Source organism: Oncorhynchus masou, chromosome 21, assembly GCF_036934945.1.
Source record: "Oncorhynchus masou masou isolate Uvic2021 chromosome 21, UVic_Omas_1.1, whole genome shotgun sequence".
Lineage (NCBI taxonomy): Eukaryota > Metazoa > Chordata > Actinopteri > Salmoniformes > Salmonidae > Oncorhynchus > Oncorhynchus masou.
The window spans coordinates 7,449,984-7,474,994 of record NC_088232.1 but is presented as its reverse complement, the minus strand read 5'-3'; the positions used below and the strand labels follow the sequence as shown (position 1 = coordinate 7,474,994).

At 41.1% G+C, this 25,011-nt stretch overlaps 1 protein-coding gene across 3 annotated transcripts; it reads right to left on the bottom strand.

Annotated features, from left to right (window-relative positions):
* Positions 1–1,280: 1,280 nt before the first annotated feature.
* On the bottom strand, positions 1,281–24,939 carry stra6l (STRA6-like). Of its 3 annotated transcripts, none has more exons than XM_064927349.1 (18): positions 24,731–24,939; positions 21,506–21,578; positions 19,439–19,539; positions 16,757–16,887; positions 15,858–15,978; positions 14,535–14,580; positions 12,142–12,267; positions 10,096–10,169; positions 9,727–9,838; positions 9,446–9,599; positions 8,962–9,037; positions 8,759–8,840; positions 8,604–8,652; positions 7,173–7,290; positions 6,744–6,863; positions 3,757–3,920; positions 2,807–2,965; positions 1,281–2,241 (listed from the first exon to the last, which is right to left on the bottom strand). In XM_064927349.1, the coding sequence occupies exons 1-18, from the start codon at positions 24,733–24,735 to the stop codon at positions 1,997–1,999; spliced, it is 1,956 nt and encodes a 651-aa protein (XP_064783421.1). In that variant the 5' UTR covers positions 24,736–24,939; the 3' UTR covers positions 1,281–1,996. The 3 variants fall into 3 exon arrangements, with proteins under 3 accessions (XP_064783421.1, XP_064783422.1, XP_064783420.1); XM_064927350.1 differs by lacking the exon at positions 24,731–24,939 and adding an exon at positions 21,884–22,038; XM_064927348.1 differs by lacking the exon at positions 24,731–24,939 and adding an exon at positions 21,743–21,863.
* Between the last annotated feature and the right edge of the window lie 72 nt (positions 24,940–25,011).

Sequence of the window (25,011 nt, the reverse complement as noted above, 5' to 3'; positions counted from 1 at the left end):
GGAAGTGGATGGCGGCAAATGTTTTACTTATATATTCGGACAGAGATGCTAGTTCTAGGTCCTAAGAAACAAAGAGATCTTCTGTTGGATCTGACAATTAATCTTGACTGTTGTACAGCCGTCTCAAATAAAACTGGGAAGGACCTTGGCGTTACTCTGGACTCTAATCTCTTTTTTGACGAACATATCATATTTCTTTTTTTTGTTTGAATTTTATACCTTTTTCTCCCCAATTTCGTGGTATCCAATTGTTTAGTAGCTACTATCTTGTCTCATCGCTAGAACTCCCGTACGGGCTCGGGAGAGACGAAGGTTGAAAGTCATGCGTCATCCGATACACAAAGGCTGTGACTTGGCAAAGTGGGTGTGGTTATATCCTGCATGTTTGGCCCTGTCCGGGCGTATCGTCGGACAGGGCCACAGTGTATCCCGACCCCTCCTGTCTCAGCCTCCAGTATTTATGCTGTAGTCGTTTATGTGTCGGGGGGCTAGGGTCAGTCTGTTATATCTGGAGTATTTCTCATGTCTTATCCGGTGTCCTGTGTGAATTTAAGTATGCTCCTCTAATTCTCTCTCTTCCCTCGGAGGACCTGAGCCCTAGGACCATGCCTCAGGACTACCTGGCCTGATGACTCCTTGTTGTCCCCAGTCCACCTGGTCATGCTGCCACTCCAGTTTCAACTGTTCTGCCTGTGCCTATGGAACCCTGACCTGTTCACTGGACGTGCTACCTTGTCCCCGACCTGCTGTTTTGGACTCTCTCTCTACCGCACCTGCTGTCTCTAACTCTGAAATGACGGCTATGAAAATCCAACTGACATTTTCTCCTGAGGTGCGGACCTGTTGCACCCTCTACAACCAATGTGATTATTATCGACCCTGCTCGTCATCTATGAACATCTTGGCCATGTTCTGTTATAATCTCCACCCGGTACAGCCAGAAGAGGACTGGCCACCCCTCAGAGCCTGTTTCTTCTCTAGATTTCTTCCTAGGTTCTTCCTAGGTTCTGGCCTTTCTAGGGAGTTTTCCTAGCCACTGTGCTTCTACATCTGCATTGCTTGCTGTTTGGGGTTTTAGGCTGGGTTTCTGTACAACACTTTGTGACATGTAAAAAGGGCTTTATAAATACATTTGATTGATTGATGTCATTTGATCAATACAATTAATTAATTTGATGTGGTTGTTTTGTGTCTTTACCCATAACTTTGCACCTTTAATGTGAGGACATGGTTTTGTTCTTTCTGGATTCCATTAGAATGACAATCAAAGAGAAAGGGACTTCAATTCCGACAATTTAATCCTGCAAAATACTGTTCTTAATTATACAACTAGCTTTTTTTGCCAGAGCAGAGATGCTGAATTCTTGTGTTGTTGCTTGAGCTACAGACATCTATATTGTTCTGCTAATACTAGTAAAGTCCCAATGCACTATTTTTATGAGAAGGAAAAAAAACATCTTTAAGAATAAACATTTTAAAATGTATATACAATACCAGTCAACATTTTTGATACACCTACTCATTCAAGGGTTACACTATTATTCTACAATGTAGAACAATAGTACAAATAAAGAAAAACTCTTGAATGAGTAGGTGTGTCCAAACTTTTGACTGGTACTGTAAATTTTTTGGATTATGATTTTTCAGGGAGTGCTGCAGCACCCTCAGCACCTCTACTTCCCGCGGCTATGCGGCCTACTAAAAACAAACAGACCATTATGAGGTAAAAAGCATAACTGTGTCCATTTGTCCTGTCATCTTTCACAGTAGGAGTAATTATGTAGCTATTTCCTGAATTTACAATACATTAATCATATTATTCATCACATAGAATACATTGTAAGAGCTTGGCCTACAGAAGAATTGGCCTGTAGTATCAAGTGTCGCACTCATGAGCCAAAACGTGTCCTCGGAATGTCTGCAGGTCTACTAAATGTTACATCACAGTATTGTACTACACTATTTCAGGCTGCGCGTGTATAAACCCGGAGCAGAATCAGTCAGTTAATGCCTGCCCATTGGTCATCGTCTGATCTGACGTAACTGTCGTGGCTGTGGTCTCTGGTGCCTGTCCCATCTGTTCGGTCTGAGAGGCCAGCAGCCAGGCTTGGACCACAGTGTCTTGGTGGTGAGTGGGACTGGACGAGGTTCTGTTCTTCCTCAGGAGGATCAGTCGTGGGTTCTTCATCAGGGTGTAGAGGAGCATCCATCGCCGCCTGGCCCGGCTTCCACGGGCTGAATCTACAACACAGTGGTATTAGAGAGAACTTCCACGGGCTGAATCTACAACACAGTGGTATTAGAGAGAGACTGACATTATCTACAAAATATTTATTACGTGTCCCAGTGTTCCTATTTCAGGTCTCAAATGTCACTTGTGTGAGTTGTGGGGCGTCCAGGATCTGCTAATTTGTCTCTTTTGATCAAGTCTGGGTTGGGCTACTGAGGTTTGCAGTGGCGGAAAAAGTACATAATTTTAAAGATACCTCAGTAGAAAATTACTCAAGTAAAAGTGAAAGTCACCCAGTAAAATACTACTTGAGCAAAAGTCTAAAAGTATTTGTTTTTAAATATACTTAAGTATGAAAAAAAAACTTAAGTTGTACTTTAAAGTGTTAATATTTAAGTACTTTACACCACTGGAGGTTAGTATGATTTGTGCTCTCAGAAGCTTCTGATCTCTCAAGGACAATTTAGTCTAATACACACTCACACAATGAGAAACGTCAACCTAGAGTAAATTATATTTTAAACAGCCCATTATTTGATGTGTAGCTGTGTTCATGACATCTTAATGTTAACTGACCTGGCGAAGATGTGTTGTTGAATGTGGAGTAGGATGCTGCCTCTGTGGTCCTCTGTTGTTTCGCCATGGTGTTGGACAGGAGAAGATGGCAGAAACACACCATGACTGGATTGTTGTGGTAGTGGTCTGCAAAAATCATCCCGATCCAAGTGCTGTAACCTAAAATAGACAGTCAAAGAGTTACATTCTATATGACATGTACTTGCCACACAATCTTTGTCATACAAATCCTGTGAAATGCTGCCACCTTCTGTATAAATCCTATATTACAGGCCCTGCGATTGACGAGAGCAGTGTTTCCAAACCTTAGTCCTGGGGCCACTCCTCTGGATGCACGTTTTGGTGTTTTGCCCAAGCACAACACAGACGATTCAAATATCCAACTCATCATCATGCTTTGATTATTTGAATCAGCTGTGTAGTGTTGGGGCAAAAAACTGAAGGTGAACTCAGAGGTGGGGGTCAGGACCGAGTTTGGGACTATAGGGTCCTGTCAAAGGGGTGTACTTGTACACATCAAGCTGCCACTCTCTACAGCAGTGGTAGGCAACCCTGGTCCTGGAGTGCTACAGACACTTTATGATTTGGATTTAACTGACCTGGAAGACCAGGTGTGTCGAATTTAGGCAATCACTGAACTGATTAATTAGCTCAGTTGGTCAGGTGTGGTGTCTCGTTGGAACAGAATCCTGCAGTACTGAAGACAATCCAGGAACAGGGATGCCTACCCCTGCTCTACAGAAAGGAGAGCAAGGCTCCTGCTCCTATGAGCCGTTCTGGTTGGCTACGCACTTATATTACAGTGATTGAATCACCTGTTTGTGTATAGCTGCACCTGTATGAGTTTTCAACCAAAACCTATAGGCTTTAGTCAGAGCCTTTAATTAGGGCGGAGAGTTTTTCTTGGTCAGGGAAAACCATCTGGGCCCTAACTAGGTCACTAAACTGACCAGGGTCCATGGACTCGTATCCCTTTGGCATGATGGTACGGTCGATGCGTGACACCAGCCAGGTGCCCACCACGCAGCTGGTTAGCAGACGCAGGATGCAGTTACTCAGGCCCATCACAACGTTGTAGAAGAAGAAGAAGTAGTTGAAGTTGTGGAACGCCTTCCTAAAAGGGGAGATACCATAGAGTGCCATGTCAACAACGTACACTGAGTATACCAAACGCTAGGAACACCTTCCCGATATTTCGCCCTCCGAACAGCTTCAATTCATCGGGGCACGGACTCTACAAGGTGTCGAAAGTGTTGCACAGGGATGCTGGCCCATGTTGACTCCAATGCTTCCCACAGTTGTGTCAAGTTGGCGGGATGTCCTTTGGGTGTTGGACCATTCTTGATACACACAGGAAACTGTTGAGTGTGAATAACACAGCAGTGTTGCAGTTCTTGCCACAAACCGGTGAGTCTGGCACCTACTACCATATCCCATTCAAAGGCACTTAAATCTTTTGTCTTGCCCATTCACCCTCTGAATGGCACACATACACAATTGATGTCTCAATTCCCTCAAGGCTTAAAAATATTTTTTTTACCCTGTCTCCTCCCCTTCATCTACACTGATTGAAGTGGATTTAACAAGTGACGTCAATAAGGGATCATAGCTTTCACATGGATTCACCTGGCCAGTCTGTGTCATGGAAAAAGCAGGTGTTCTTAATATTTTGTATATTCAGTGTATGTATTTCCTGATATGTATGCAGAACATGCCAAAGTGGAGTCACGGCATGTGTGTCTGTGGTTGTGTGTGTTCTTGCGTGTGTGCAAACAGCTTGACTGCACATTGTCTTTGCCACACATTTATGCATTATGAAGCTCAACTAGCCCTGGTTTGGGTGAAACGCTGTGTCAACCCATAAAATCTCCTCCAGTGTGTCACCAGAGGCATGCAAGATTAACTTGTAAATACTGGTTGTGTTTAACGCTTCACATTAGCTTGTGGACATTAGTGTTAGCAGGTGAGAACCACTATAACTAATCCCCAGCGTTAACCCTGGGCTAAGAAAAGCTTGCGGAACGAAGGTCAACTAAAATAAATAGCTGTGGGTAAAGAAAAATACTTGTGAAAAGATATTATGATGTAAACCAGGAAGTCCAATGCCAGTTTTTGTCCCAATGTTTACCTTTGCAGTATGATATGTATAGTACAATGGAAGCTGCTGAGGGGAGGACGGCTCACGATAATGTCTGGAACTAAGCTAATGGAATGGCATCAAACACATAGAAACCATGTGTTTGATACCATTCCACTGATTCTGCTCCAGTCATTACCTCTTGTGGTACAGTACCAGTGAAAAGTCTGGACACACCTACTCATTTAAGGGTTTTTCTTTTTTACTATGTTCTACATTGTAGAATAATACGGAAGACATCAAAACTATGAAATTACACACATGGAATCATGTAGTAACAATAACGAATCAAAATATGTTATATTTGAGATTTTTCAAAGTAGCCACACTTTGCCTTGATGACAGCTTTGCACACTCTTGGCATTCTCTCAATCACCTTCATGAGGTAGTCACCTGGAAGGCATTTCAATTAACAGGTGTGCCTTGTTAAAAGTTCATTTGTGGAATGTATTTCCTTCTTAATGCGTTTGAGCCATATTATGGCAAGAACAGCTCAAATAAGCAAAGAGAAATGGCAGTGCATCATTACTTTATGACATGAAGGTCAGTCAATACGGAACATTTCAATAACTTTGAAAGTTTCTTCAAGTGCAGTTGCTAAAACCATCAAGCGCTATGATGAAACTGGCTCTCATGAGGACCACCACAGGAATGGAAGACCCAGAGTTCCCTCTGCTGCAGAGGATAAGTTCCTTAGAGTTAACTGCACCTCAGATTGCAGCCCATTGTAGCTTGACAGAGTTCAAGTAACAGACACATCTCAACATCAACTGTTCAGAGGACTGTGTGAATCAGGCCTTCATGGTCAAAATGCTGCAAAGAAACCACTACTACACGACACCAATAATAAGAAGAGACTTGCTTAGGCCAAGAAACACAAGCAATGGACATTAAACCGGTGAAGATCTGTCCTTTGGTCTCATGAGTCCAAATTTAAGAGTTCTGGTTCTAACTGTCGTGTGAGGTGTGATGGTGTGGGGGTGCTTTGCTGGTGACACTGTCTGTGATTTATTTAGAATTCAAGGCACACTTAACCAGCTTGGATACCACAGCATTCTGCAGCGATACACCATCCCATCTGGTTTGCGCTTAGTGGGACTATCATTTGTTTTTCAACAGGACAATGACCCAACAAACCTCCAGGCTGTGTATGGGCTATTTGACCAAGAAGGAGATTGATGGGGTGCTGCATCAGATGACCTGGTCTCCACAATCACCCAACCTCAACTCAAATGAGATGGTTTGGGATGAGTTGGACCGCAGAGTGAAGGAAAAGCAGCCAACAAGTGCTCAGCACATGTGGGAACTCCTTCAAGACTGTTGGAAAAGCATTCCAGGTGAAGCTGGTTGAGAGAATGCCAATAGTGTGCAAAGCTGTCATGAAGGCAGAGTGCGGCTACTTTGAAGAATTTCAAATCTAAAATATGTTTTGATTTGTTGAACACTTTTTCGGTTACTACCTGATTCCATACGTGTTATTTCATAGTGTTGTGTCTTCACTATTATTCTACAATGTAGAAAATAGTCAAATGAAAGAAAACCCCTTGAAAGAGTAGGTGTGTCCAAACTTTTGACTGGTACTGTAAATGTGGGTGTTTTATCATGCACCATGTCTTCCCTTGAAATCCCTTTAATTAAGGAACTGTTAAGCATTCTTCTTTCTTTGTGTGAGCGTTCCAAAGAAGCACACTAACCATAGATTGTAACTGGGTAGAGTTGTGATGGGTGAATGACTGGTGACCAGTAGGCTAAGGCAAACGTTAGGTCAAGAGGTATGGCCTGTGTTACATAATACTGCACCTGTTGTTGAGTGCCAGAGGTTTCTTCCTGTCTGACGGTGAGATCTTGTCCTGAAGGAAGAACACTTGGACCAGCACCACCTGTAGTATAACCAATCCTATAACGATACCTATGGTCAAACTGATAGAGAGAACGTTACTTCATACAGGATAAGGAAACTCACACTGCTTGGATATGCATACATACCAGGAAATATGTTACGGCGACGCTCAATGGGTAAAGAAATACCAGCGATCAGTGACATTTTTTCATATGAGCTGAGCGGCTCCTTGAATATGTTTTATTTCTGAATAGTTCGAGCCTGTTTAAAGCACTGAACGGGCCAGTTTCCCAAATCCAGATTAAGCCTAATCCTGGACTCAAAAATACTTTCAATGGAGATTCTCTGTTAATCTGAGTCTGGGAAACTGTCCCATGGAGTACACTTACAGAATAGTTCCCATGTTGCTCAACATTTCCAACACTCTTCCATTTTGGATGGGGAGGACCACTCCGTAGGTAAAGAGCAACGCAAAGACGAACTGGACAAAGTGAACAATTAGAAAACCTGGAAGAAATATAGAATGCATTTATTTATCTTTTACCTTTTACCTATCCAATAAATAATTATTCACGGTCACCTCCAAAATTATTGGCACCCTTCATAAAGATGAACAAAAAAGACTGTAAATAATACAAATACTATACTGCATCCCCCCTCCCCCCCCAAAAAAAAGTGACAATTACATAGTTTTATACTAATACAATTGCTCGGAGAAAGAGATTACGCTTAAGAAGTTGTTTTTTTTAAATCTAAAAACGATACCTGTCAATATTACTGGCAACCCTGAAGATTATTATAAATAAAATCAAACTAAATAAAATCTGCATTAACATTCTAATTTTTAAAAATGTATCTCAGTTTAAGGAACTGTATTGTGGCCTTCCTTGGCTTGCTGTTTCACTGGGGTATAAAAACGAGGTAACACACGTGCAAAATCCCTTCCTCATCCATCACCATGCGGAAAGGCAAATAAATCACAAATGAAAAGAGACAACTGGTTGTTGACATTCATAAATTAGGCAATGGGTACCAAAACAAAACCTGAAAAACCAAATAGACCACTTACCACTATAAGGGCAACATTTACAAAGTTTAAAACCACTGGAACTGTGGTAAACCTCCCTGGTAGAGGACCCAAGTGTATCTTGTCCCCACACACAGTGAGGAAGACGGTTCGGATGGCATCAAAAAATCTTGGGGTCACCAAGCCTCCAACTCAAAAGTTAGACGCCAACACCATGCCAATAGGCTATTTTATTGAGAGCAAACAACAAATGTAAACTCCTGGAGTTTGCTAAACGGTATTGGCACTTGGATTGAAACCGGGTGCAATGGCCATCGCAGTCTCCGGACTTGAAACCCATTGAAAACCCGAGGTTTGAATTGATGAGGGCAGTCCATAAGGATATCAAGGATCTGGAAAGAGTCTGTACGGAGGAATGGTCTAAGATCCCTACCAATGTATTTTTAAATCTCATTCAGCATTATCGGAGAAAGGCTTAGCGCTGTTATCCTTGCAAGGGGAAGGCGCACAAAGCGTTGAAAACAGGAAAATCATTTTCACAGATATCTTTGAGATTTCATTTTATTACTTAAAACAAAACATTTTTCTCTGAGCAATTTTATTAGCATAAATTAGTATGTTGTTTATCATATATGTCTCTGTATTGGTATTACTTCTTTTCCACAGTATTCTTTGCTCATCTTTATCAAGAGTGGCAATCATTTTGGAGGTGACTGTTTATGTCTCATTCCATATATATCCCCTTATAAGTATGTATTGTGTGGGCTGAAAGGAAGAGGAAAGGTTGTCTTACCCCACAAAGTAAATGCTATTTGCCATCCGGAGTATCTTGTGATGGCAGCCTGTATGTAACGTTACAAAATATGACTCTTAAATATTTTGCTACTACAAATAACATTCCCAATAATTCTGTGGAACATTCTGGCATTGGAATGCGCTGCTACTCACCACACTGACTGCAGAATTGGGATTATGGAACTTCTCAGGAAGAAAGGCCTTCTCCCCCGCCCACAATCTCTTCAGATGTTTCCTGTGACAGGGCGAAAATTATAACAGCAATGCTAACAGATCATACATCATTTACATAATCTATACTGTGTATATACAGTATATGGAATATTTGTGGAATAACTGCATCAATCAGGACATACCGGTAGCATGCTAACACATGGAATGTGTATGACACAGACGTTAGGCTGGCAAAGATGGTTGTGGCTAGCCAGCACTCTGGAAAATCATTCAAACAAACAAACTGATATGTAAACTATGCAGACTGATGAATGATAATGGTACAAATATCCAGGCAAACTCTGCACTCTTTGAAAAAAGGGTTCCAAAAGGGTTCCAAAAGGGTTCTTTGGCTGTCCCCTATGGGGCTGTCCCCTATGGTTCCAGGTCGAACAATTTGGGTTCCATGTAGAACCCCCTGGAACCATGTAGAACCAGATAGAACCCTCTGGAACCATGTAGAACCAGAGGATTCTACATGGTACCCAAAAGGGTTCTTCAAAGGGTTCTCCTATTTGGACAGCCGGAGAACCGTTTTAGGTTCTAGATAGCACCTTTCTTGTGTGGGTGCGGCAACACACGCACGCAAGCATGCACACACACAATAGTCTAAACCATGCTCCTTACTTCTGGCAACGTGAGCGAATTCCTCAAATTGGGGGATCATAGCTACAAATATCTCTGTCTCATTGCAGGAAAAAGCCAGCTTCTTCAGTTGGTCTTTCAGAACATCCAATTTATCAAACGCATAGTCACTGAGACTGTAGTCAGCCAAAGTCATCTGTGGAAGGACAGACGCACCCAAAGCACACAGTCAGAAGCACACAAAAATATGTCAAATAAAATACATAAAATAAATGTAAAATAACACATGAAAAACCTAATCCCGCCCATATAACAAGGCGAACCGTGTATAAGCCAATCAGGGATATGATGGATGTGCCGATCATTCTGTTAGGGAACTTGAAGTGGGGGTCCCAGTCATAGACCCTCCTCTGGAACCAACTGGCCTCCAGTTTCCTATCAAAACGATTACCGGAATTTAACGAAACCATTCTTAACGCTCCATGAAAAGTCTTTAAGACACACAACCAGTTGATGCTGAATGTTTGCATGACCAACGATGAAATGTGAATGATTGTCACATGTTGAACATAGTAGGCCTAATTTTGAAACCAGGCCAATGGTGGTGTATTTATCAATGGTGTGACAGGCTGTTATCAATTATTTACTTTTATACAACCACAGAATATATCATGAGCCAGTGTTTCTCCTACTGTCCAATAGGGATCCTCCTCAACAACCTCTGTACATGCTTGGCCTGGTGACACTGGATTAGCTGGTCTTGGTCCTGAAAGAAGATTCTTGTCAACGGACAAACTCATCATTCATTGGATGGTTGCTCCTCAAAGTCGGGCATGTCTAAAGACCTTTAGGCATGCTGAAGACTAGTAATGCTAAAATAGATCTCTCCCCTTGTTGTGACGGCCATTTTGTTTTGGAATGATCTGAAGTTCATGATATATATATATTTGAAGTCGGAAGTCTACATACACTTAGGTTGGAGTCATTAAAACTCATTTTTCAACCACTCCACACATTTCTTGTCAACACAATGTAGTTTTGGCAAGTCGGTTAGGACATCTTCTTTGTGCATGACACAAGTAATTTAAAAAATATATTTTTACAGACAGATTATTTCACTTGTAATTCACTGTATCACAATTCCAGTGGGTCAGAAGTTTACATACACAAAGATGACTGTCTTTAAACAGCTTGGAAAATTCCAGAAAATGATGTCATGGCTTTAAAAGCTTCTGGTAGGCTAATTGACATCATTTGAGTCAATTGGAGGTGTACCTGTGGATGTATTTCAAGGCCTACCTTCAAACTCAGTGCCTCTTTGCTTGAAATCATGGGAAAATCTAAAGAAATCAGCCAAGACCTCACAAAAAAATGGTAGACCTCCACAAGTCTGGTTTATCCTTGGGAGCAATTTCCAAAAGCCTGAAGGTACCACGTTCATCTGTAAAAACAATAGTACGCAAGTATAAACACCATGGGACCACGCAGCTGTCATACCGCTCAGGAAGGAGACGCGTTTTGTCTCCTAGAGATGAACGTACTTTGGTGCAAAAAGTGCAAATCAATCCCAGAACAACAGCAAAGGACCTTGTGAAGATGCTGGAGGAAACAGGTACAAAAGTATCTATATCCACATTAAAATGAGTCCTATATCGACATAACCTGAAAGGCCGTTCAACAAGGAAGAAGCCACTGCTCCTAAACCGCCATAAAAAAGCCAGAGTACGGTTTGCAACTGCACACGGGGGACAAAGATCATACATTTTGGAGAGATGTCCTCTGGTCTGATGAAACAAAATCAGAACTGTTTGGCCATAATGATCTGTTTGGCCATCATTATGTTTGGAAGAAAAAGGGGGAGGCTTGCCAGCCGAAGAACACCATCCCAACCGTGAAGCACAGGGGTAGCAGCATCATGTTGTGGGGGTGCTTTGCTGCAGGAGGGACTGGTGCATTTCACAAAATAGATGGCATCATGAGGAAAGAAAATTATGTGGATAAATTGAAGCAACATCTCAAGACATCAGTCAGGAAGTTAAAGCTTGGTTGCAAATGGGTCTTCCAAATGGACAATGACCCTAAGCATACTTCCAAAGTTGTGGCAAAATGGCTTAAGGACAGCAAAGTCAAGATATTGGAGTGGCCATCACAAAGCCCTGACCTCAATCCTAAAGAAAATGTGTGGACAGAACTGAAAAGAGTGTGCGAGCAAAGAGGCCTACAAACCTGACTCAGTTACACCAGCTCGGTCAGGAGGAATGGGCCAAAATTCACCCAACTTATTTTGGGAAGCTTGTGGAAGGCTACCCAAAACGTTTGACCCAAGTTAAACAATTTAGAGGCAATGCTAACAAATACTAATTGAGTGTATGTAAACTTCTGACCCACTGGGAATGTGATGAAAGAAATGAAAGCTGAAATAAATCATTCTCTCAGGTATTATTCTGACATTTCACATTCTTGAAATGAAGTGGTGATCCTAACTGACCTAAAACAGGGAAATTTTACTAGGATTAAATGTCAGCAATTGTGGAAAAACTGATTTTAAATGTATTTTGCTGAGGTGTATGTAAACTTCCGACGTCAACTGTAAATCACATTAGAATATGAGTCGTAAATAACACAAGTACGTATTTCATCATATCTGATATATGCTATTGAGATTCATTTGCCCATTTCACTGACACAAATCCTCAAACAGATGTGGTAACAACTATTTCTCCAACTGAAATTCTCACCTCAGTTTCAAGCTGGAGTCGAATCCGAACAGCTTTGACCAGCATGTATGTGAACCGCCCCAGGAGGAATACGAGAGACAAAATGGTCGGCCACTGGTAGACGAGCTTCTGGTGACTACCCAGTATCTACAGAGTACAAGTTCAAATTCACATGGCAGTCATAGACACAGAAATACATAGGCCACACTGACTGTAAAGAGTGATGAATGACTTGGAAAATATGGTCAGGGATATAGATTTTGAATGTAGTAAGTGAGAGGAATAACTCATTTGGCATGTGTGATAAAGATATATTATTGAATGCAATAATATCACATACTGTACTGGGAACTATATGTGAGATGAATGGCTTGGGAAATATGCTAAATGTTATACAGTGTATAAGCATTTGAAAGTAATGACAATGCTAATAAACGGATGCAAACCTGCTTTGTGAGTGGTATTAGCATCAACGACAGGTATTCAATGCCAATCAAGTTAGGATAAGACATAATTTGTCTGCTATTCAGACAGGCTTTTCTGTTTTTCTGTGCTATCATGCCAGGATGTCGGAAACACAAAATGGATTCAACACATTCTGTCACACATTCATCATATTGGTGGTTCGTCACCCCTTCCCAGAAGAGTGCATATCCATTTTATTTTCACCTTGATAAGTGCTACAGTCAGTGGCGACCCGTCAGTCAAGCCAGGTGGGGTTTTGAGCCCCAGATTTGTTGTTGTTTAATTACAACATATTTATATTTTTTTTGGGGGGGGGGCTTGCCTGTTTTGCATGATATTTTGGCATTAATACGTGTCACATATCAGTTTGCAAACAATGTAAAAAATGATATATCATTGAGTTAATAAAGCAGCATACAGACATGGTCTCTTTTTTGTTGTCTTGAGTAAGGCAGCTCCAAAATGGTGGTGTTTCAGCCTAGCTCAGTGCTTTCTGTGGTGGTGGGGAAAATATGGAGCGTTGCGCAGTGATTGGCTCAGTGTTCTATCACTCATGGGTGACTTTACGTCACTGCCAAGAGTAAGAGGAGACATTGAAAATTCTAGCCTATAGAAGTGCCCATCCAAGAAGGCTCAAGGTCATTGGCCACAGATAAAAGGTCATCAAATCACGTTATATCTACCGTAGCTTTGGACTGATCATTTCAACATCATACTTCACAATCTTAGATAGGAGTCATCAACATGAATCAAGTTGACAAATCCTTTTTAATCCTTGTCATTTGAAGAGAAATTACAGATAAATTGTATCGGTGCTCATCGGCCATTGAACATTACACAACAAGTTGGAAATCACAAATTCAATGAGTGGTTTGGAAGGAATCAGTGACAGTGGCTGTGTGGTTCCAAATCTGGGATTAAGGGTCTCTTTTCCAATTTTAAAATTATAAACATTCAACATTGGCCATGCTGTCAATGAAGCATGATTTGTGCCGCACTCAAAACAACTGCTAACTTGGAGGACCGCCGTGCCACCTTCCTGTTCAAGTGAGCCAAGTGCAACAATGTGAGTCTAAAAATGTATTGTATGCTGCTTCATAAATTATGTAATATGCCAGGGAGATACAGTATGTATACTGTAGCTAAGAAAGTAATACTAAGTGTATGTTGTGTAGTAAGATGGTAGTAGTCCATGTGTCTCACCCTAAAAATGTGGTTCATTTACCCCTCTTAATTTTGTCTACTGTTCTGACTGTTCTACTGTAGCCTATAACCTGTTTAAGAGAAATGTAATCATTGAATATTGTAAGAGCTTTCATTGTCTGCTTATATGCCCACTTTATTTATCCTACGGTTCGGACTTGGTGTACAGGGAGAACACTGTAAGAACGGCCCACGTTCTGAATTCTGTCGCCATACATTTGAAAGTGCTGAACAAATAGTTAAAACGACTACGTCCGTCCTAGTTCGCTTGTCGTCCCCTTATGCCATAGCTTGTACATTTCAATTGTCATTATAAACCACATTTGCCAGCCATATCAGCAATGTTTTTTTGAAAGGCAGTAAAGGAGGCTGAATGAACTGTCTCACTGCCAGACAAGGCTCCGCTGATAGCCAGGTGTAGTAGTGGTAAGATGTTGGGACTGCTGTTTGGACAGCTTCATGTAGGCCCTTTGTAAGGCCCTTTTTGTCACCGTTATAGTGCAATTAATGTATTGTTTAGTGTTGTGTTGTGTAGTGGCTTTGCTGGCATGCATCCCACTTTTTATTTTTTTTTGCCCCACAAAGATTTACATGCTAAAATCACCACTGACTACAGTACTCTTGCTTGCAGGCAGTATATGTTGCTAAACCACCTTGCTATACCAGCCTGTTATACCACATTGTTTAAAGTATTCTGAATGGCGAGGGTAAACGACTATGTGTTGGCTTGTTGAGTACTCACCTACCTTACCAGTGGGACACATCACTGTATCCCACAGCGTGATGATTATCCTGCAAATAAAACCAACCAGGCTGTTATAGGGAGTCCTTAGATCAACACAACTCCTGTTCAGTAAATAGGGCTGGGAAATTCCTGTAATGACTAAATCAAGCTGTCTACAGGTACAGTGCCGTGAAAAAGTATTTCCCCTCTTTCGGATTTTCCCTGTTATTGCATATTTTTTTCAACCAAAACCTAACATTAAATAAAAGGGAACCAAATAACAAAAAAATAAATACTTATTTTATATCTATAAATAACAAAGTTATGCAATATCCAATTCCCCTGTGTAAAAAGTAATTGCCCCCTTACACTCAATAACTGGTTGTGCCACCTTTAGCTGCAATGACTGCAACCAAATGCTTCCTGTAGTTGTTGATCCGTCTCACATTGCTGTGGAGGAATTTTGTCAGACTTCAAAACTGCTTTTTTCCCCCAGAACTGCTTTTTTCAGCGACATGTGTGGGTTTTCAAGCATAAACTGCTCGTTTCAAGTCCTGCCACAACATCTCAATTAACTGACTTTCTGGACTTTGAATAGGCCATTTCAAAACTTCAAATTTGTTGCTTTTTTACCATTTTCATGTGGACTTGATTATGTGTTTTGGATCATTGTCTTGCTAAATGACCCAGCTGCACTTCAGTTTCAGCTCACAGACAGATGGCCTGACATTCCTTCTATTAAGGTAAGTGATCCAGGTCCTGAGGCAGCAAAGTATCCCCAAACCATCACACTACCACCACCATGCTTGACCGTTGGCATAAGGTTCTAACTGTGGAATGCAGTATTTGGTTTTCGCCAGGAATAATGGGACCCATGTCGTCCAACAAGTTATACTTTTGTTATATATTTGTCCATAGAACATTCTTCCAAGAATCTTGATGATCATCCAGGTGCTTACAGGCGCTTTTTGGTAAACTTCAGTCAACTTTTTGGATGAGATGGGTACCATTATGTCTGGCAAAAACCATACACTGCATTCCACAGTAAGAACCTTATACCAATGGTCAAGCATGGTGGTGGTAGTTCCCTTTATCTAAAATGTGGTTTTGGTTGAATATCTAATAACATGCAGCATAAAAAATATGCAAGAATATAGAAAACCAGAAAGGGGGCAAATACTTTTCACAGCACTGTAAGTCCCTATAGAGCCAGGGGATATTCGTCCTGACCATGTGTCCTGCCTGACCAGAAAAAACTCTGGACCCTGACTTCAACCGGTCAGGTCTTAGGGTCGGTAAAAACTCCTGACCCTACATCATGACATCACATCAAACGTGCACTCACCATGTCAAAGAGTAGAGGATTCCCAGAACAGCCCCAAACACTCGGCAAGGGGTTGACAGACACGCAAAGAAAGGGAAATAGGCCAGGCCCACCTCGAGAGCACCCACAAGGTACACAAAAGCTGCAAAGACAAAGACAAAGTTTAGCTTGTTTTGAGAGCAGTGCACATATCATTGTCACTAGGGCTATGTGGTCAGGAAAAACTCTCAGTCCTAACTATTATCAATGCTACAGTGCACAATACAGCAAACAGTGGCATTCATGAATCAATCAAGTACTCTTCCTAGGTTCCTGCCTTTCTAAGGAGTTTCTCCCAGCCACCGTTGTCACGGGTCCTTGTTCCAATGTCTTTTGGTCGTGTAAGTACCTGTGCTGTGTTGTTTTGGCTTTCGTGCCACTTGCATTGTGCAGATGATTACGGGTCTCGACCCGTGTAGTATCATTGTGCGCTTGTGAATTTAATCAAGGTACTCCTCGCTTTTTTGTTTGGGTTTCAACCTTGTGTTTTATATATGTGTTTGTTTGGTCTTCATCCCCGTGCATTTACATGGCACGCTGTAGTTTGGGTCAATAAAAAACCCTATTACGCATTCCTGCGCCTGTCCCCCGACCCTTCATACCGATGTGACAACCGTGCTCTTACATCTGCGTTGCTTGCTGTTTGGGGTTTTAGGCTGGGTTTCTGTATAAGCACTTTGTGACATCTGCTGATTTAAAAAAAGGCTTTATAGATACATTTGATTTGATACTAGGGAGATGAGAAACCCAGCAGGGACTGAGACCCCTCTGAGGCTCTAATGTTGCCTGACACTCCTGCTACACTGGCGTTCCACTCGCTAAACGACATTCTGACACACCCCTGTTCAGTATTCCATTCACTCAGAAACATTTTGAATTACCTTTGGCCCAGGGTGGAACGTTGAAGGTCATGTAATGCTCTGAGAAAAGAAGCAAGACACTGGAGGATACAGCTCCGAAGGCAAACCCATAGGACCATCTGTTACTGAGGTTCTCCATGAGGTCCAGAGGCCTGAGAGGGAGGGGGAAGTAAGAGGAGTATGCTTGTATCTATGAAGAGTGTTCAAATATTCTATCACACCCTATCCCTCATGTAGTGCAGTATGTAGGACCAGAACCACACATCATACTCCCCATGTGGTGTAGTACTTTTGATCAGAGCACATACCCTACCCCATCTAGGGTGCATTTTTGCATGTGACCTCTCAAATTTTTTGACATGTTTTTTACAATAACATAGTTTGGGAGTTAGAGAAACTTGGATTTTTCGGCAGGGATATGTGCAGGACGCTACCCTCCGCAGCATAACCTTTACTCCAGATCAAAACTCCAAACCTACAACCTAACTTTTGACAGACCAGATACAACTTCATTTAGCACTGAGGCGTGAAGTGAAAGGTGAACCCAACACATGGCAGGAGACTCACAGGCTACCCCTCCCAAATCCAGAGGCCTTGAAGCACCCTGCTGCTATTCAGAGACCATCCACTGGCATTTTCTACAAGAAATCTGCCTCCAGAAATAAAGCTTCTCCCAAGTGGGTGTGACACCTACTCCCGCTGCCTGCTGCACTGCTGCTTGGATTCCACCTGGCGATCTGTTCACCATCTGCCCTGGCTTGTCTCCCCCTGTCTGGTACAGCTACCCACACCCCCCCCCCCCCTCTCTACCGAGCTTTCGTTCGCCTCCAACACAGGCACTGTTGGGGCGAGTGACTCTGAACTTACAATGGCTAGCCCCAAGTCGTTTATTTATTTTTTCTTGTGCATTTTGCTCTTTTGCTATTAGCCTCATGACTCCTGCATGCATTGTTGACTATGAACTTTCTTGTTTACCGTACCATGGGACAGACTATGTTTGTTCCCACATTCGGACACTGACTCTATTGGTTACACAGACTTTTGGACTCCCATCCTATTCTAACCACCTCTCGCCTGCTTTGTTTCATGTTACCTGATGAAATTTCTGTATAATATAATCCTGTCGCCTTCTAAAGCACATTCAAATGTCCTAAATCAACACCTTAGAGCTCTCCCTGTCCTCTGCCGTGCCTTGATTGTATTACTGTTGATATCTGGAAAGCTTTCTTAGTGTCCAACAAGCTTTCTCTGCCCTTCACCTTGTTCTGAACACCTCCAAAACAAAAGTAATGTGGTTTAGTAAGATGAATACCCCTCTCCCCACAGGTGTGATTACTACTTCTGGGGATTTAGAGCTTGAGGTAGTTACCTCATACAAGTACTTAGGTTGTATGGCTAGATGGTACACTGTCCTTCTCTCAGCACATATCAAAGCTGCAGGCTAAAGTTAAATATAGACTTGGTTTCCTTTATCGTAATCCCTCCTCTTTCACCCCAGCTGCACAACTAACCCTGATTCAGATGACCATCCTACCCATGCTAGACTACGGAGACATAATTGATAGATCGGCAGGAAAGGGTGCTCTCGAGCGGTTAGATGTTCTTTACCATTCGGCCATCAGATTAGCCACCAAAGCTCCTTATAGGACACATCACTGCACTCTATACTCTTCTGTAAACTGGTCATCTCTGTATACCTGTCACAAGACCCACTGGTTGCTGCTTATTTATAAAATCATCTTAGGCCTCATTTCCCCCTATCTGAGATATCTACAGCAGGTCTCATCCTTCACAAACAACACCCGTTCTTTCCAGTCACATTCTGTTAAAGGTCCCCAAAGCACACACATCCCTGGGTCGCTCGTCTTTTCAGTTCGCTGCAGCTAGCGACTGGAACGAGCTGCAGCAAACACTCAAGCTGGACAGTTTTATCTCAATCTCTTCATTCAAAGACTCAATCATGGACACTCTTACTGACAGTTGTGGCCGCTTTGTCTGATGTATTGTTGTCTCTACCTTCTTGCCCTTTGCGCTGTTGTCTGTGCCAAACAACGTTTGTACCCTGTTTTGCGCTGCTACCATGTTGTGCTGCTGCCATGTTGTGTTGCTACCATGCTGTGCTGTCATGTGTTGCTGCCATGCTATGTTGTCGTCTTAGGTCTCGCTTTATGAGTGCTGTGTTGTCTCTCTTGTCGTGATGTGTGTTTTGTCCTATATTTGTATTTAATTTATTTGTATTTTTAATCCCAGCCCCCATCCCCGCCGGAGGCCTTTTGCCTTTATAAATAAGAATTTGTTCTTAACTGGCTTGCCTAGTTAAATGCACTATATAGAAAGAATTACAGATGTAGGATCCTAATTTGATCACCCTTTTGTTGCTGACAATTTTCCTGCACAGCAGGAAATGCAAACTTGTAGAGTATTCAAAGTTTAAAAAGGCTTCTTAAGTTGTTAATTTCCACTTACTGACTTAATTTGCCCTGATGAAAAATGGATCAACCCCGACAAAAGCATAATAATTCACATCTCCTGTTGCTGCAGGATTATTTGTCTGCTGTAGCAAACTGGCTCAAATTAAGATCCTACATTTGTATATTGGGAATAGGATGTGATTTGAGATGAAAACCGGTGTGTGTCTGTCTCTATCTTTAAGGATCAGCATGGGTTGACCGGTAAAGGGTCAGGGGTTACGGTGTGACTCACACAACAATGCCAAAGCGGTTGTTGAGAAAGGGGAGCTTCTCATCAATGGGCAGGTGTCTGGATCTCCTCTGCAGGGCCGACAGCACAACCACGATGACGAACTATACACAAAAGAGAGCAAAGACTAGGGTTGCAAAATTCCAGAAACGTTCAATAAATTCCCTGGTTTTCCCGAAATCCTGGTTGGAGGATTCCTGGAATCAGAAGGGAATAAGCAGGATTTCTGGGAAACCAATGAATTTATTATTTAAATATAATTTATATTTCCTTTGTGGGCTTTTGTTCTGTACAGGCTTCCTTCTTCTCACTCTGTCATTTAGGTTAGTATCGTGGACTAACTACAATGCTGTTTATCCATCCTCCGTTTTCTCCTATCACAGCCATTAACCTCTGTTAACTATTTTAAAGTCACAATTGGCCTCATGGTGAAATCCCTGAGCGGTTTCCTTCCTTTCAGGCAACTGAGTTATGAAGGACATCTGTATCTTTGTAGTGACTGGGTTTATTGATACACCATCCAAAGTGTAATTAATAACTTCACCGTGCTCAAAGGGATATTCAAGGTCTTTTTTCTACCAATAGGTGCCCTTCTTTGTGAGGCATTGGAAAAAAAATAATCTGTGTTTGATATTCGCTACTCGACTGAGGGATCTTACAGATAATTGTATGTTTGACTTCCTCATCTCTGTACCCCATTCAAAAATCATGTTAAACACTATTATTGCACACAAAGCGAATCCATGCAGCTTATTATGTGACTTGTTAAGCACATTTTTACTCCTAAACTTGTTTAGGCTTGCCATAAAAAAAGGGATTGAACACTTTAATTTGTAAAAAATTCAAGGGGTGTGAATACTTTCCGAAGGCACTGTTGAATACATGATAATTTGTCAGAAAAATAGCATTGTCTTATTACATAAGCATATCTGTAGTAAAAAAAACACAGTTGAACAGAATATATCTTATGTTGATGTACTACACTATCTAGAACCTAAAGGAGCTTATCTAGAACCTAAAAAGGATTCTTCAGCTGTCCCCATAGGAGAACCCTTTGAAGAACTCTTTTTGATTCCAGGATGACCCCTTTAGGGTTCCATGTAGGACCACAGAGGGTTCTACATGGAACCAAAAAAGGTTCTCCCTGGAACCAAACAGGGTTCTCCTATGGGGACAGCCAAACCCTTTTTTCTAAGAATGTAGTGTTACTGGCGTCAGTGGATGTTGTTAACACTTTACTTGACACCTAGTGTCATAACACGTTATGATACGGTCATAACCATGTCATAATGTCATAATAGCTGACATAACTTGTCATAACCTGCCATAATATGGTCATAACACATATATGTAGACCTGATGTGACATTGATTGCGTTATTTTGTGGCTGGTTATGACACCTACAAAAGATTGTCAAAACCAACAAAACTTACCACACAACGTAAAACATTCCATTACACCATAGCCTACAACATTTTCGGAAATTGACCATACTGAATTATCATTGTAACTGTGAACACATTGATGTCAGACATGCACCTACCCCAATGCTCTGTTGACTGGGATGAATGCAGGAGACGATTTCAGGAGCAGGACAAGACACCCATTTTTTGGACTGATGACTGACATAAGGGCATGTACGTGATAGGTCTATCTGGCTTACATCATTCCGATCATACTGGTCATAATGCTTCTTGACAGTGTCATAAAGTGTAAAAACCCGACTTTAAAGAATTCATTACAACAACAAAGGATTTAAGAAACAAACTTTCAAATGGAAACTTCTTGGCAGGGAAAAAACATTCGAATAAATGTGGGCTTTGACACTCATATGTAGGTGTCACAATCAGCCATAAAATAACGCAATATATGTCCCAACAGGTGTAAACATATGGTTCATGACAGTGTTATGATCATATTATGACAGGTAATGGCAGCGGTTATGACATAAAATGACATGGTTATGACATATAATGACATGGTTATGACTGTATCATAACGTGTTATGACGCTAGGTGTCAAGTAAAGTGTTACCTGGATGTTAATGTACTGTACACAGAGACCCCTTACCGACGGAACGAGAGAATAGTGTAAAAAAAGGTCCATGGATACACCACTGTCACAGGTCTGGTTTGGAGAGCCCCTTCAAGACAAAGATAAATAAACAATTAGAAAAATGGAAGTGGACTTTCAGACTGAATAATACATTTCTGCCATGAACAAATTAATAAGATGTGCGTATTTACAGTTATCAAGCATCCCCTTCTAACTGATACAGTAATTAGACAAAATTGGAATTGCACTCACATGTTGCCTCTTATCATGTTGAAACTACTTTCAACGAGCAAGGGAGTAACATAAAAGACCGTTCTTAAAAACGACAACAGAAAGTACTCTCTACTGATAGCTCTCAAAGCCCCGTTTCCTAGTTGCGGTCATGTGACGTACCTTTGACCCCAAACTTCACTGATATGTTACTGTGCGATAGCATGGTCAACAGAGAGCCCAGTAACAGATAACCATGGCATCGATTCCATTCAGGTTCTCTCTCCAAAGGATAGTTATTTTCCTGTGAGTTTTTCATTACTAAGCTCGTCACTCGTCTTCACTGTAAAATGTATTATTGTATGGGCTATTTTTCAACAGTGCTTTGAGGAACAGTAAGAAACAAAAGGTTTTATTTTGAGGAAGCAGTGCTTTGATGGTTGAGTGCTTTCGATACACTCTGTCATTTATGTTAGTATTGTGGAGTCAATCCAATGTTCTTGATCCATCCTAATTTTCTCCTATCACAGCCATTAAACTTTGTAACCATTTTAAAGTCACCATAGGAGTCAAGGTGAAACCACTGAGCGGTTTCCCTCTCAGGCAACTGAGTTAGGAAGGACGCTTGTATCTTTGTAGTGACTGGGTGTATTGATACACCATCCAAAGGGAAATTAATAACTTCACCATGTTCAAATAGATAATGTCTGCTTTTAATAAATATACAGTACTCGTCAAAAGTTTGGACACACCTCCTCATTGAAGGGGTTTTCTTTATTTTTACTATTTTCTACATTGTAGAATAATAGTGACGACATCAAAACTATGAAATAACACATGGAATCATGTATGAGAACCAAGTACAGGGAGTGAACATTTAATGAAAAACGGAGAGGAACAGAATACGGACATGTCTGGACAGGGGAAAACAAAACGACAATAATACTGACACAATAATCTAACTGAGGAACAGACAGATATAGGAGGGGAAATCAACAAGGTAATGGAGTCCAGGTGAGTCCAATGAGTACTGATGCACGTAATGATGGTGGCAGGTGTGCGTAATGAAGGGTAGCCTGGGGCCCAAGGAGGAGCAGGAACAGGCATGACAAAGTCATTTAAAAATCATGTTAAACACTATTGTTACACAGAGAGTAAGTCCATGCAATGTAGCATGTGACTTGTTAAGCACAGTTTTACTCCTGAACTTATTTAGGCTTGCCATTATCAAATGGTTTAAATACTTATTGACTCAAGGCATTTCAGCTTTTCATTTTTAATTAATTTGTAAAAATGTCTAATAACATAATTTCACTTTGACATTATGGGGTATTGTTAGTAGGCCAGTGACACAAAATCTCAATTTAATCCATTTTAAATTCTGTAACACAATTTTTTTGGAAGAATTCAAGGGGTGTGAATACTTTCTAAAGGCACTGTAGTTACAACAGACAATTATAGACTTAACACGTGACAATAACTTAATTAAATATGTTACTTAAGCATATCTGGTTAACACCTGTTCCCTTCCCGTAAAGGGAATGCATCTGTCTGTCTTCCGGCACATACAATCATATTTATTCCATATCAATCAATAGCCACAATAAATCAAATACAGGAAAAGAATAGTTTCTCTCAGCCATAGCCCAGTGGTGGCTGGTGCCGGTAGAAACTACCGATACCGATACTGTCAGGTTTGTTCAGAGGCTTGTCAACAGGTTGGTTTTTATGTGACGTTAAAGTGCCTCACAAAAGACACAAGGTTGGTCAATTGTTGTTTTGTAGTCTGACGTCAAATGTGGCAGAATAACTGGCCGGACAGGTCGAGCGCACCAATGAGTGTGGTGGGGAAGCTTGTTACCAGTAAACTTTTGTGTTGTAGCCTGTGATTCACGGCACACACACCGGTGAGATGGTGAAAAAACTATGCTGCAGGCTTTTGCTTTTAGGTCTCTTATATTTCTCAGTATATTTCTGGTACTCAAATGTTACTGAATCGAGTAGAAATGCTTTGCTGTCCAGTTTGAAGGATAACCAAACTGAAGATGGATTAATAAAATCAGGAGTCTATTATAGAGTTATCCGCTTGCAGTCACTTCGGAAAAGAACAAATAATTAAATAAAATAGTAAGTAATGTGCTGTATAACTTCTAAATATATGCAAATATATGGATATTCTGACAATATGATTATGTTTTTCAAAATCAGGTGAAGACATTTGAAAATAAGCTAAAGATTTTCTTAATGATGTCATTTCATGGCACATGTATGGCATAGTAAGCTAAAAGGCTATTGTTGATTAAATAATTTGATCATAGCTTTCATATAGCGTTATATTTCTTGACTCACATAGTAGAAGTACATTAAATACATATATAGTGAATTTGGTATGACTAACAAGTATGAATGATGTAACATCATGATTCTCGGGTTACGCATGTGTTCATTTCACGTTACCATACCTCCAAAATCACGTTGTTGTCACGCCTCCCTTGGGGGTCTGGAGAATGTTGTATTGTGAAAACGGTTTGAATGGTCCGCTGACAAGATTTTGATTGGATGCTATACATTTTAAGAACCCTCCCCACATGCCCGTAGAAGCGGTGTGTATCATGTGGCGTCCCTTGAGAGGGCAGGAACAAGATGTACAGCGCATACGGAAAGTATTCATACTTTCATTTTTCCACATTTTGTTACGTTACAGCCTTATACCTAAAATGTATGAAATAAACATTTTTCCTCATCAATCTACATATAATAAATACCCTGTAGCCCCCTCCAGTAACCACGAGCACAACAGTTCGTTGATTTTAACTGGCGGCTTTATTCTGTAGTTTTAGTCAGAATTATCACCTTCCGTGAGAACTATAAAGTAAATGAAAATACAGTTAAGCACACTCTAACAACATTCTGGTCTTACGAGTGACTTATTAGCTTGGTAACATAACTCTGAAGTGCTTACATACAAAAAAAGTTTAGCCGGAGCAATAACAGTATCAGATTAAAACACATGAACAAAGGAAAAAATACCTCATTGGCTGCTTATTACAGAAGGGAGGAAATCAAAACTTCACACTTATTATTCCTGGCATGAATTCACGGTTCTTCCTTAATTATTCTAACGTTTCCATCCTAACATACACACTTCAACCTTGACGAACTACACCCGAAGACATGAACATTTAGCTAACACAGCGCGGTATTGCCTTCACTCCAAAGGTGTGTTGCTACGATAATGATCCCCGTTACAACAGTTATTAGCCACGTATTTCCGTTTGTCTTATCATTTCCCCCGCATAGCGAACACGTAA